This window comes from Plectrocnemia conspersa, unplaced genomic scaffold (genome assembly GCF_051122295.1).
Source record: "Plectrocnemia conspersa isolate PC_06_02 unplaced genomic scaffold, ASM5112229v1 ptg000013l, whole genome shotgun sequence".
Taxonomy (NCBI): domain Eukaryota; kingdom Metazoa; phylum Arthropoda; class Insecta; order Trichoptera; family Polycentropodidae; genus Plectrocnemia; species Plectrocnemia conspersa.
Window position 1 is genome coordinate 25,969,104 of NW_028277177.1, and position 15,716 is coordinate 25,984,819.

A 15,716-nucleotide genomic window follows, 5' to 3' on the forward strand; every position below is an offset into this window, starting at 1 on the left:
ATACATTTTCCACAGCACACGTAACCCTTTGCAAGCATACCGTTAAGCAGAGCACAAATTTTTTTATCTGTGGTAAAAATAGGCCATAAATTCTTAAAATACCAAATACTTAAATTTCGGTTATATATTTTTAGAAAATGTGTACCTAACATATTCTTCAATTTTCAGCTAAACCTAATTTTAAAAATAACACATATAATAACACCTTATTTTTATTTTAAAATGACCAATAAATTTTTATAAATTATATGTATTATCTGGCAATAAAATATGCTAGCGATCATTTGTATGCTATAAATTGTTTATGCGATCAATTGACGCGGTGTTGAATTGCTAGCAAATAATTGCTGGCGGTGAATTGCAGGTGATAAATTTTCCAGAACCCGTAAAATCCATTAAAATAATAAATGGTTCGCTTTTGATTCAAATCTATTAATAATATTGAAAAAACTTTTGATAATGTTTGTTATGCTTCAATTTGAAAAAAAAATAATAGGTTTGGGTTTTCACACAAAATAAACACTCCTACTTTTCGCCAATGATACAAACTTTAATTTTATGCTGACTACTATTTAATTTTAAAAGTCTCATTTCCTTTTTATAAAATGGAATACTACATAAATTTATCACGCAGAAGTTGTAACCGATTTTGATTAAATATTTTAAAAGGACTTTAGATTCAATCAGCATATAAAAAACAAGTTCAATAAGCATCAAATATACTGAAATCAAAGACGTCATTCGGGTAGGGCAAATGGGGAAATCCCCCCCAATGCATGACATTTAATGAAATACTATGAATTCTAATCAAATAGAATTTTAATAAAAAACTACTACTAAATGACAAACTATTGCCCCCCCCCCCCTTTGACACCCCTGATTCTAAACCAGAAATTTCTAAAAAAAAAAACGGTTACAAATATAACGCGAAATTTTTTTTTAAATATTTAATTTCAGTGAAAGCATATCAGAACACATTTTCAGCGGTATATATTTATTTTTACCAGTGAAAATATTATTTATAAGGCAGGTCTTTTTATACGTATATATATTTACATACTTAATAATACTTATTTACATGCGATGTAAATATAAACGTTACAATGAATTTGTATTTTTCAGTGTTAATAGTCTGATCGTCTGATAGACTGAGAAAGTACGCGACCTGCATCGCGTCGCTTGGCACTACATCTGGCGATTATTGGGGCGGACTTTTGTACGTCTCTACTGCTGTCACAGGCATGAATTGATTTTTTTATAATATAATCTATTTCACTGGTACATGATTCTTATTGAATAAAAGTCTAATATTTAAATATTTTATTATTCGAATTATTCGCAAGATTTTCTACTAAACAAACAGTCAAATAATTGATAGATGATACATTAAATATTCGTTTGTACTCTCTCTAGTTACCAAATTATTGCGCAAACAAAAATTGCGAACACGAAAATTTCTCACAGCGAAAATTCTGAATATAGATGATATTCGTAAATTTAAATTAAATTAAATAATATTTTATATGCAATTAATTGATGTTTTGCACTAATTGGTTATTTAAATTAATATCGGTAAAAACCGAAAAAATAATAAGTGGTTCAGGAACCGCTGATTAATCAGATAATGTTGATTTGTTTTTATCCTGGTACTTGTAGTCTGTAATAATACTGAGTTATAGCCATTAATATTTATTGTATCATAAATATGTTCCTATATATTTTATCTATATTTTTTCTATACAATGTGTATTATAGTAATGCTGTTATGCCCTATGCATGTATTTAAACAAATCGAAACATATTTATATTTAACGAGATCAGTTATCATCGCACCGCATCATAATAGGGTTATTAGAAGAGTCTCACTTCCGGATCACTTCCGCTATATTTTAACTTCCAAACGACATGACGATTTTGTTCAATGACGGGCGATAAACAATGACAAGACAAGCCTGTTTTCGGTTTAGTCACTCACCCGTGGAATGTGGAGAGGTTTTGTCGTGAAAACCTGCGATCGTTTTGGTAACGACCTAATTTAACCACCGTCTTAAATCATCGAATCGAACGCGGTAAAATGTAATTGCTGAAGACAAAACAAACGTAGTAAAGTGTCAGTAAATTATTTTTAACAGGGCACATTACTTGTTCTAATAATCTGGATTTCAACTTTAATTTATGCAAAACCATTGTATGTGAATCACATGTCAATTATTAATATACAATGATATATTGTATTTTTTTATGATAATTTCGTGCATGTTCTTTGGCTTCTTTTAAAAATATATATAAGCATTACTGGTTAATAAGATTGTTGCCTATTTCAGAATTAAATATATAAGGGATTTAAATATGTAAAATTTAAATATTTTACTTTGAAACCTCGATACTAATACAAAAATAGCTTTGTTTGATATTTTACATATTTTTCATTGCCTTTGACTAATTGTGACACACCTAAATATTTATCTGTTTTCTCGTTTTTTTATTTTTCAGGGAAGAAGAAATTTTAGCAACTAAAAATATATCCTGAATCACGTTAACAAATTTATATACAAAAAATATTTTATAAATATTAATTATATAATTATTTTTACCAAAATAAATCAATAAAGGAGCGCAGAAATAAATTATCCTGCAGTTATACACACATATACATTAAAATTTTAAATGGCATACGTCTAAAAAAGCTTCATTTAATAAAATAGGTCATCAGCAAAATGTGGCAATATATACTTCATAAAGTTTAACGATATCATGAAAACTTAATTAAACACATTAACGTTTGCTCTGAATTGCATTATCAAAACGCGGCATTTTTAAAAAAATTTACGCACCAATACAAAAACAATAAAGACGCACACCATCAAAAATTCCATTTTGGCAAAAGTTCGGTTTTACTTCATTAAACACAACGGTCCGTTATATTTATTATCGGATCGTTAACCGGCTGTTATAGGTCATGCAGCGTGCGAGATAAAAAGCACACATACACGCTTTCATTTTTAAAGCGCATTAATTGAAACCACCCTGTGTCCCCGTAAAATGTGTTTTTTAACACACACTTTTTTCACGTGGTTAACAAAACAACATACAGGTAACGATCTCTCTCTCTCTCTCTCGCTCTTTCTCTCATACACACATTGTCGCCCTCTCGCCAATGTTTAAACATTCATAAGGCTTGATTGCGTTTCAATTACTGGCCGAAATTGAATGCGCCGCTTGATTCTGCGGACGAAAAGCACATTTTTACACAAAATGTTGTGTGTAGTTGGTTAAAAGTGTGTATTTTAGTTGTGCAGTTGATGTGAAAATTTTACGCTTTTAAAGGTTAAGTTAATTTACCAATTTATACAGAAGCAGTATATAAAAACGTACAAATGCAATTGGTGTTAGATCAATCAATACACAGAACAAAATAGAGCTAATAAACTATAAGTAAATTGCATATATTAAAAATCATTAAAATATTAAAAAAATAATTGAGAGCAAAATCAAGCGCCCAATACAAAAAAAATATGTCATCAGTAAGAAAAATATTTTATACTTATGATAAACAATAAACAGTCTTTTTAAATCGACATAGATCTGTCTTAATCTGTTAAAAATTATAAACCCCTTCTAGATCAACGCAAAAAACGTAATAAATGAATATTTGTGACTTGCCGAACAAGTGCATTCGTTACGCCACCGTACGCGACGACAGATATTTTAACAAATTAAGTAAACGTATAAATAGATGTGAAAAAGACCAATGCGTGTTTTTAGAAACACAAGGAAATGCAATATGTTCACGCCCTAAATAAGTGAAACGATATGGAAGGCCATTAATGCAAGCGGTTAATTAAAATAGCGGTTTTTACGCCGGTTAGACGCATTGTCTATCGCATTATTTACTCATAAAGTATAGTTTTTATGGTAATTACGAGCAATCAATGGGTGGATGGCTAATAAAATGTCTGTTCCGGCACGCAATTGTGGTATTAAGTATTTTATTATTGTTATTAGACTTTTTTGTGAATAAGTGTGGAACAGGGGTACATTTTTTAATCACGCCTTGTTTTTGTTGTTCTTTTAAGAAAGCAATGTACACACCCGAATAATAATTTATAATGAAAACTAAAAATAAATTTAATGCTCCCGGTATTTTGTCCGTTCAAAATTTGTCCGCCTAACTCCGACATAGCTTTACCGAAAACCAACCAAATTTACCGGCATAGATAGTCAAAGTTGGTTAATTCCTAAATTTGAATAACGACCGAATATCACTTACTTGAGTGTTCCTTGTGTAGCCGTAGCCCATGAAGCGTTCGTCATGTGGCGGGACAGTGTCAGGTGCTACGTAAAACGGCTCGTACAGGAACTCGAAGTTTGTTACGTTGTGGCTAATGTGAGTTTCCGGACTCTCCGCGGCGCCGCCAGGACCTCCGGTCTGCTGCCATCTGTTGGACATTAAACGAGAAATTATATATCATTTTTCGATTTTTAGCTTACAAAGTTTCCGAAAACGACGTCATTTAAAGTAAAAATTAAAAGATATATCAGACAAACTTATATAAAAGTATAAATCGACTCTCAGCGTAAAGAACACTATCTGCATTATATAACTTTTAATATGGAACCGTACTTATATTATACATAATTAATAAAATTACTTTAATTAATTCAAACCAACTTAATTAAATTTAAATTAAACTTTTTTTTTAATTTTTACACAAAAACTCCTACATGAGCAATTATAGTTTTTTATAATTTCATGAAAAAAATATATAATCGTGTTTTAAAATGCAGTTATTTACTTGAATAAATAAAGATAGTAACAAATTATTGCTTTTATTTATTATTAATTGTATTATATATTATTTTACTTTTTGTTTATTTGTGATGTTCCTCAATATCTTGTAGAAGCATTAATTATGTACATAAATACTTTTATGGGAACTCAGTAAAGCAATTATATCCACAGTTCTAAAGATTTATTATTTTTTTTAAATAAATTACTAAGGTTTAATATCGATTGTATCAAATAAAACATTAATTTGTGCTTAATTATAAATATTTATATGAAGAGATTAAATTGGAAATTTAAAAAAAAAATTTTTGCATATAAATTTATATTACTATATAGAGCATTTATAACTTGACAATATAGTATATTCCTAGACTACTTACAAAATTATATTACACAAACAATAATTTATTAGAAGCTAGGTATTTGTCCAAAGACATGTGTGACAGACAGATTTGCACCGACTTTAATTAAATTTAAAAATTAGCGTAAGATCTACAAACTTTTATGCTTTTTTCTCGATATATGTAACAAATGATTCATGGAGAAAGTGTAAAATACGAGGTGTAATATATCTTTCATTCAATAGTCTATACAAACTGACATTTAAGGATTGTATGATTATTCTTTTTTGTAATAATTCATTAAGACTTGCGCTCTTTATATTTTATTACATTAATATTCAGAAAATATTTGTAAAGGACATGTATTTATAATATATAACAACAAACTTACTGAATCGACCTTTTCTGAGCTCTATAACAAGTTCAAAATATAATGTGTTGCGATTGTTTCCGAAAAATAACTGTTACATAATAAACAATTTATACAACAATTGAATTAAATATTTTATAAAAAATATATTGATGAATTTTTTTTTAAATTATAAATAAAGGAAAGTTTCTGAATTATAAGCATTTTTTATTTCAGTTAAATAAAAAGATTTTACGAGAGATAAATAATAATAATAGTAGTAAAACATCAGATAAATTAGGGAAAAATACAAAAACCTTTCACAAAATGAATACCATTGCCACTAACAGAGTAACAAATAACCAAATTAATTTCCTTTTTAGAGCATCATGGCGTAAACAACGATCATCGTTTATTTAATGTTATTACGAACAATGAAAAATGATTGTTTAGCAACGAAATACTTCAATTACTTAAATGAAAAACTCACACCAATATATTTAAAAATTCAAAGTGTGTTTAAATATCTTTTTATGAATTTCTTGCAATGCAGATTTTTTCTATATTGAAATAAGTTTTCGCACATTTTTTTTCCTAATATCACTAAAGATCATAATCAAATAAGTCGTTCTAAAGAGATTCGTAGACAAATTTATAAATATAGATGTTATTACGAGTTGCTTTCTCTCAGCTGTTTTACCAGTACTGATATTGTTTTATATTTTATAACACTAACATAACTAACATAGAAATCGTCACGATGCAAATTAAGCATAAAAATAGGATAATAATAATTGTCGCGTGGTAAAGATCTCCAGGATCTGAATTAACCTTTAATGATCTCGATGCGCTGTTTGCCCTTGGGGATTCGATTATTTTAACCTGAGATCTCAACGCTAGATACGTGGATTGGAATTGTTGCGGTGTGAATCGATTTAACTACTTGCACGACACGGATACGATTTTAAACTTTCCAAAATCACCAATGAATTACCCTACGAACCATATAAAGCCGGCAATTTTAGATGTTACGTTAGTTAAAGGCAATGCTTAGATCTCAGATATGCAATGCATCCAGGTTCTGTCCTCGGACCACCTTTCTATGTTTTTTAGACGGGAGGGTTATTCATAAAATTGTCCTTGATTATAACAATGTTGATTGGAAGGGTTTCAAGAGTATTGTCGAGTCTTGTATAGTGGTTGGGCGACAGAACTATACCGCAATAGACACTGATACTATCGACGATAATATCAATTATTTAACAAGCTAAAATATCATCAGTACCGTCGGTTATTTTTTTATAATTATTTTAAACTTACTTAATTGATAAAAAAATGTTTTAAATTAAAAATAAAGCGAGAAAGCAGTGGCAAAATTAAATCTCTGTAATTAAAAAATTTAATAAGCAAACTGACTGATGACATTCGCGATAAAATTTATATCATTAAGTCGTAAAAGATTTTAATTTTTTTCTTAAATTATAACCATAAATGTTTTGTCTAATATTTTAATGTTTTATTGAATTTAGTTATTAACCAATTGTAAACATGAAAATGGTTATAAACCAGGTGTAAATGGTCTGTAAAATTATTTAAAAATCAGTAGTTTATGTCAATTGTTCATTTTTATTAGTTTTATTGCTTGTTTTTTTTTTTGTAAAATACTTTCGTAGCAAATATTATAGTAGCGAAAACAGAACATATTTATATAAGCAAATATGGAAAAGGGACAAATGTTCAAACTGTTATTTATATTTCATTACTTTTTACGTGTCTTTTTCATGTTACTGCTCAAAATTTTGGTAAATTAAAAGGTTTTTTTGTGATTTATCTGCAATGTGAATGTGAAACATAAGTAGATAAATAATTTAAAGCACTAGTAAAACAACATTATGATTTTCAATACTAATTACTAATTAATTCATTCGCACAATTTAAACGTCCATTATACATAATTGTTTAATTTCCCTAGACTTTTCAAAGAGCACTTTGCAAATATTGTTTATTTTACACAAATAAAATAACTCACACTTCGCGTGTAGAATAAAAAATATCACCCCTGTCTCCTTTTCTTATTGCTAACACGAACCAGCACATCCCGTTGCACATCCCGCGGGGGGCGGGACCCCCATTCGTGCGCATATCGGAGGCACTTCCTCGTCGAATAAAACATATTTATTTACAGTCTGGCAATAAAATCTGGTCAAGAATTTATCGCCGAACGGGGACATAAACGTCGAGATAAATGTAAAAAATGTAACACAGGCCCAGTTGTATGCACCGACATGGAGGAACTCTGCTCACTCTCTCCCTTTATTTACTGCTCGCACGGAAAGGTGCTGGGCGGCGGGGGTTCGAGAACCGGCAGGGTCGTAAAGTCGCGTGAAGGGCTGCCGCGAGGGCGCATTCCCACGGGGGCCGAGGGCTGCGTGCCACCTGGCAAACGTATCGCCTGTTTGGGATCTCCCAGGTAATAGACACCTTGCGAGACCGATGCAAAATAGGCACTACGCTGAAAAATAAACGAAGCGATGAGAACGACGGGGCTGTTTTAAATATTGAACGAATTACTGTATTATATCAACGCGAGGGCGGCGTAAATAAATGCAGGTAGGGAAATAAAACAACGATGGGTGGGGGGATTGGTTCCCAAGAGTACGGACGATGGAAAACAAACATCGAATCTCAAACAGAATTGGTAAGACATAAAAATCAATAACCGTGTCGAATGCTTTTTCAATGTTTATATGAAGCATACCGCTGCTTCATTCAGTATTGAAATTATTAAGTTTCGTAGAAAGTGTTAATAAATAATAGACAAGCAAAATAAATATGATTATGTTTTTAGCCCTTCATATAAGGCAGAAACCGCGGGTTCTATACCCGCAGCAGACTCAAATTTTTAGTTATAAAAATGCGCTTTTAATAAAAACCGGTCTCAAACTGACATCTATTTCTTAAAAATTATAATAATAGTTTCCAAATATTGACATAGATCTCTCTAATTCCTGTTATTAAGTTTGGTATTTTAATGTAATAATTTATTTACTTCGCTGTAACGCATTAGGATCACGTTATTATGCATTAGGATTCTTGACGCGCTAATTACCGCGCCCAAATGTGAACATTCATAATAATATGGATGAATTAGACGATAGAATGTAAAGGATGGGACCACACAAAAGCCCTCGTTACGTCTAGAAAAAAAGATTTATATAAATATCACGCAATTATTCACCGACGCATTAAGATAATATTTCTTTGCTGCAAAGCGGTCACGGGAAACAATATATCACCGGATGATAAAACGCACCGGAAGGGCACAATATTCCCGTTGCACAATTTGACCTAGGAAAGATATCCATAAAAACTTATGTCACTTTCTAAAGGCGTATACATGTTTCTTTGCTCTAAGAAACGAGAGTAACAATTATCTGGATGATAGGTGCTTGATCGTGACTCGTCAGTGAGCTTTGCTTTTCTTAATTTGTATGGCTAGTCTCCAATGAGAAGAGGATAGAGACACGGCAGTCGTCCAGACACGCTGAGATACGGTCCGAGGCGAGGACCATATGGTCATGAACCGACGACTGCAGCAGAGGGAGTAGCTTCTACTGTACCATCAGGCTAGGTTGGATCTCAGTTGCCCATGGACTGAAACTCCCGAGCCTAATGCAACTGCGGGACGCAAGTGAAGTGCCCATCGCTGCATCACCTAAAAGGCCTTTCACTGACATCATCCCTCCGCCCGCTTTTCTACCACCGTTCGGAGAAATCGATCCCGCCCATCATAGTAATTCGCAATATGTAAATTTAACTAATAAATTATTATAGTTTATAGTTTATAGTTTTTATCGGCGTCTTTTTAATTATGAAGTCACACCCTTTAGGGTAAGAAAATTTAAAAAAAATATAGACTGTCGAGACATGATTATTACTTCAAAATTAGTCGCCAAAATCTAAGTTTTTTTTGACAGCGTAAACAAACCATTATAAGTATCAAAGTGGACCCTTTTCAAACTGAACGAGCCTTAAAAACTATGGACCTTACATTATCAGACACAATAGAAAATATCACTTCTAATAGATACCAAACATAGAATTCACGAGTCACGCATTCCAAACAATAACAATATCACCTAATGTACCGATTTCGACTATTGTTATTCTGTTTTACATGCCATAGAATCTGATAATATTTTTGTGGGAAACTATTTATTTGGCCACGAGCTAAGCAACACTAGTAATACAACAAATTATTCTTTGGTTGATCACGTCGAGAATACAACGACTGGCAGCTCCTTGCTCACTGATTATTTATATAATTTGTAACAACCTAAATAAACTTTTACTGCAGCGGTTCAATCTATACTCAATAACCATCCGTCACAATTCGTCAACCAAAATTTTTTAGGCAAAAATAAATAGGTGGAACTGGACTTAACTGGTGGAATCATAGACTTTTCCTCTAATTATGAACAGTTTATAAGCTAGAACATTGCTATCCATAATCACTTTCTTCAGATACATTTGAAATCATTACTTAAAACTACCACTTTGCTTTCAGCGAACTCTCACTAAGTTTAAGAGCATGAGAGAAGCAACTACTTTTCACTGCAACCTTGGTAAGTCATAACCTGACTTACCAAGAACTCTCTCTCTCTTTTTCTTTTTTATGTTAGAACAAGAAAACGTAGTTAAAATAGCAATAAAATATATTTTATTGGTTTTAGGCGACTGAGCAAAAGAAAAAGTAAAACTATAGAACAGAAAATGGCTTTAATTTGATGCCGATAAATATTTTTCTTAATGTACTAATGTCGATGTAATCTTAATTAATTTAATTTTAAATGTCAATAATAATTAATATTTAAAGATAAATTCATAAATAAATATAAAATCAAGAGAACTAAAGATCAGAACTAGCAACATATTTTATTATTAAAAACCACCGTAGGCATCTAATCAAAGCTTTAATCTTTCATTTTAATAATATATACATAATACTAACATTCAAAGCATGTATAGCATAAAATTTGGTAAGATGTTGTTCATCGCTAACGATGGTGGTAACTCGAAACTTTCAAAACAAACACAAACAAGACAATATCTAATGAGTCGTAAGACAAGAAATTGAGACTATAAAAATATGATATTCTTAAAATGTGAGCAAATAATATTAAAAATGTGAAGTTTTAACCTATTGTTGTTAAACTAACATACGCGGATAAAATTTAAAAGTTCCAGAGAAAAATCCCTTTTTTAATTACCAAACTTTATTAAAAATCATTAAACGTGCTGTGGTGTGAGTCGGTGCATCGTCGCGATGATGCAGCAAATCTTGTTGCTGATAATATAATTTAGAATAATTTAAACGTAATTAATTTTTCAAAAAAATTTATGTTTATTATCATTACTAATTTAAAAAAATACAATACACTAGTTTATTCGCAGTCTAAAATTCGTGCACATTCACAGTTCTGATTAAAAAAAATCTCTCTCGTACGAAGCGCACGCAATTCCAGCCTCAAACGCAAAATCCTCCACCCCAAATTTTCGAGCCCACCAAAATATTTATCAGTGAGTTCACATACATTGCAAATTATCCACACAAACACAGCATATTCCCCATGCAACAATGGAACCTCGTACCTACTACTCTACTAATACTCTTTGGTCCACGGTCCACGCAGCTCAAACGTCATACCCTAGTCATATTTGTTTATACACGCGGCCGAGATCTTTTATGCCTGGGTTTATTATTTTCTTAAACCCTTGTTTACAGCATCGCGGCCCTCTCCATGCTTTATTCGGTGGCCCTTCGGAGGATACCTGCTTGTACCTGGGAATAATGTATGGGGGTCATTACAAAAGCTGGGGGTGGCGTTTGTGAGTACATTATTAAGGCTTGTGCTACATTAAATGGATTTTTTGATTGTGGGATACTCCGTCGTTATTTTAACTATTTTATTGTGGCAGATTCGTTTGCACGATACTCGTGAAGTAAGTGGTTTTGTGGTATTTTGGCGTTGTAAACAACGCGAGGTTCGTATATGTACGTTTATGCATTATTAACATGAAATAACCCCAAAGTTAAAACGAGAAAATAATATTCAGAAAAAATAATATCTTGTTAAAACTAAGTTGTTACAAAATCTGGAAAAATTTAAATTATTAAGAATCCTAAAGCGTTCATTAAATTTATTAAGACTAAACGCACGGTTCAAGTTCAATAAAAAAACTTTGGATGCTCCACAAAATATTTTCGATTGGTCGATTCTTTCTTTGTCTTTGGTCTTCAGTATGGACCGTCATGAAAACCGAGCATTTAGATCTTGATTAAAATTCCACTCTCGGAATTCAAAAATCCACGTCAAAAGCAATAAAATCGTGCCGTTGCCATCGCAGTGTTTTTTAAAAAAATTTCAATAAAAATACTCAAAATTTTATGAAATCTAATAAAATTTAATAAAATTAAATTTTATTTGTATTAATTAAAAAGAAAAAATCAACAGCTGCTTAATATTAATCTATAAAAATTAGTTATTTATAAAATATATGATACCAATAGCAGACAATGTTAATGCATAATCGACTCTCGCAAGTGCAAAGTGACGTGGCGCATACCGCAGCGTTGGGCACATATCTGTCGACCAAGTATGAATTCCTAATGTTTACAACTTCGGGAAGATTTTATACCAGGCGATTGTAATATATCAACTTACACTATCAGCACCTTTTCTATCGAAATTCGCCCCTAACTATCCATCCTCATCTGTCATTTTGTTTCTCGTTAAGCACCGAGTAATGTCCGATCGGTTGATATATCACACGGAACCTCGATGAACAGGAGCGCAGACATACGCTACAAAGAGAGAGGGGGCCCCGAGATTCTCGCAAATCGGCGCAATTCGAACGCATTATTGATAAGGGACGAGAAAAGTCGGGGCGTGAAAACACTTTGGTGAGATTGGGCCCACCCCTGTGGCGCGTATGGAGCGCGTTATGACATTGCAAATGTCGACCATTAAGCCGCCGTTCGAGGGTAGATATAATGAAGCCAAATCGTCAGAAATACATTTGAGCGGGTATTACAAATAATTGCGCTTAACGTTCGACAAACAATGGTCGTGCGTATGGTAGTCAGATTGTTGTTGTAGATTACGAAAATTGTGCATTAATTTTCTCGTATTTATTTTTGCAAAATATAGCTTTGTGATTATTTTTAATGGTGATTATATTGCTGAAAAGTATTTTAGAAAATCGGTTGGTATTGAAAAGACGAGAGAAATATGTTTATTAAATAAGCTAAAACAAATATTAAATTATTCAATATTATGTATGATGTGTTTAAATTAACTGTTTTTAAAACTTTAACGAAAATAGCTGAGAATATAGAGATATGTATATGTTTAAAATTACTAATATAAATATATTTATTTTGTGATTGCAAATTTTTTTTAAATCGGCAATACAATTATCTTAGCAACACTAAAAAAAATGACTACTGTCACGCGATCCGATGTTAGTCTTCTTACAAAAATACTAAACTATATATGTTAAAATGAACAACGACAAGTAATCAGTTGTTCGATTTTACTGCAATAAAAAATCATCATAAAAAATAGAACACCATACTTGCAAACATAAAAAAAGTTTTTTTAAAGGTCAGAAACATAACACAAGAGTGTTATGTTCCTGACCTAAGGGAAGAGAATTTATTTCTATGAAAAATAGCTTAAATTTAGATTTAACAACTACTATAAAAATCATAATATTCTTATAAAATATCCAAAGAAACATTGTTGTTTGTAAAAAGCGTGCAGCTTTGAAATAAGTAATGATAAAACTTTTTATGATTACTAGAGTTGCCAAATATTCATTATTTTCAACCATCCGAGTATCAAATAGTAAACGAGTAGATATTCGAATATCTTTACTAAGTTATAAATAATTAAAATATATAAATTAAATAATGAATACAGGTTTATAATTATATGGTGTAAAAAATCAATAATGTAGTATCAGGACTATTTATTTTAATTTTATTGTTGTTTCAAAAATGAGCTTATTATCCAAATCTTATAGAGCAAAATAATTTAAGACTGAATGTGTAGCATAAATCTTTATATCAGAGTCTGGCACCCAGCTTGTTCATGCACGAAACAGAATTTAATATAAGAGCTTATCAGTACATAAAAAATGAATGAAAGAGATTTGTAGACAAATAGTAATCAGTATGCCTTCAAATAAATTATTATACTCTGAGCATGCCTGTACTTTACACATAAACGTTTCATTTTATACATTTGTTTTCATATAATTTTGGTCAGTAATCCGCAGATCAATGCTTTAGTAGCAATAAATTAGTGGATTTTCTAATCTCGAAATATTATTTACCGGCACGTATTACATAAAAAATATCCTAAACCCATTGCGTTTTAGTAATCCTCATCTTCGTCTCGCTTATTGACAAAAAAATAATATTTATAGTATTACCCGTAAAGTAAATAATATTTTGTAAATACTGAAATGTAGAGCTGTTATTGGAAGGTCTAATAACTTTCTAGAGATTAAGACACAGTACTATAAACAAGCTTTCTTAAATATAGCAGTTAAATATATATATATATATATATATATAATGAAATATATTTATTATTTCTCTAACTTTTCCTCTACTTAAATACAGATAGCATACTCAAAAACATAACTATAACGGATTATAAATTTTTAAAAATTATAGAAATAGTTTATAGTAAACACTAAAGGTTAATTAAATGATAAATAAAGAAAATCTAAAGTTTTTTTAAATATATATATATATATATATATAATACATACAACTTTTATTTGGATTACAAGCAATTCATAAGAACCCCTTATTTATTTATATTATATCTAATAATAGTCTAATTTTATATTGATAAAATTAATAACTACTAATCACCTATATTAGTTGTGATGCATATTTATTTGTATGCATAAAATTACATATATGTTTTTTGTTGTAAGAAAAATATTATGGTAATAAAAGCAATCAAACAATCAGACTATCTCTTCCAATTTATATTATAAATCGCACAGCTACACAATGGTTAAAATATATAATTTAACCATTCAATTTAAAAATCAGAACGAAGCAAAAATAATATTTAAAACCAAAAAAGTTGAGGATCCGGTATTCGCACATTTGCTAGCTTCGGTACCTCACGACAGTAAGCTACCGACAACTAGTAAAAATGAAGAAGTATTTAAATAGCTTTTCTGAAACTACAGCAGATTATAGAAGTCATTTTTTGTTATGCTACATGTACCAATAATTGTTATTGAAGCGAAGAAATATTTTATTGTCTCATTTCCTTTTTGTTTTCGAGACAACCCAGAGGCATGCCCTCTATGAAAAGGGTGGACGATCAACGGCGCGTAAAAGCACAGTTACTCCCCAAAACTTAATTCGGCTTCATAAATCACAATTATTATGGTTGCAACTCATAAAAGCTTTCAGCGAAATTGCAATCGGAAACGGGTAGTAGCGAAACTTTCTCCGACAGAATGCACGCACCCTTGCCAATGCATCTCCAATTGTCATTTTATTGCCTCTCGATCAATGGTTCTAGAAGTATAACAAAAATGCTTCGTTGCTCATATTGATTTATTTTTTTATTTTGCAATCTATCCGCTTCTGTGAACATTCTACAAATTCTTTCCTTTATTTTAAAATGTGAACGATTCACTTTAGTCAATTCATTGACTTATATATAGGGATGCTTTTTCAGTGAGCTTTTTTGTTATATTTTTATATTTATATTTTTCAGGGATGTTCTTGCAGCCCAAATTGCTGATTTATTGGTATTTTCACAAGTGTCTTCTTTGGAAAATAATTGAAATGTATTTAATAAATTATCACCGAAAGCTTCAGCGTTTTCTCTATCGTCTCTGGCCCAATTTCCATTATTAAGTCCAATTGGGGAAGAGATTTGTTGAGGGTTTCTTATTATCTTTATTACGTTCAATATGATTTTCAGTATTTTTCGACTTTTAATATAAAATATTTAGATATTTTTATATCGTTTAGTTATAAACCTTAACTTTATTAAGTTTATTGTTAATTTATTTTATTTATAGAGAAGAAAAAGGTAAAAATCTTATTGCATTGTTTTGATATTGCAGGATATATATCAGGGCTATCCAGCCTGTCGATCTTTGCTCTATTTTTAAAATGTACTTATTTTGA

The 15,716-nt window shown here is 30.8% G+C and overlaps 1 protein-coding gene across 1 annotated transcript in view; it reads right to left on the bottom strand.

Annotated features, from left to right (window-relative positions):
• LOC148227688 (beta-1,4-glucuronyltransferase 1) overlaps nucleotides 1-15,716 on the bottom strand; it is a 171,629-nt gene that overhangs the window by 144,718 nt on the left and 11,195 nt on the right. The window contains exon 3 of the mRNA XM_088201497.1: nucleotides 4,271-4,439. Coding sequence (XP_088057623.1) covers nucleotides 4,271-4,439 — 169 coding nt within the window. The remainder of the gene's footprint in view (nucleotides 1-4,270; nucleotides 4,440-15,716) is intronic.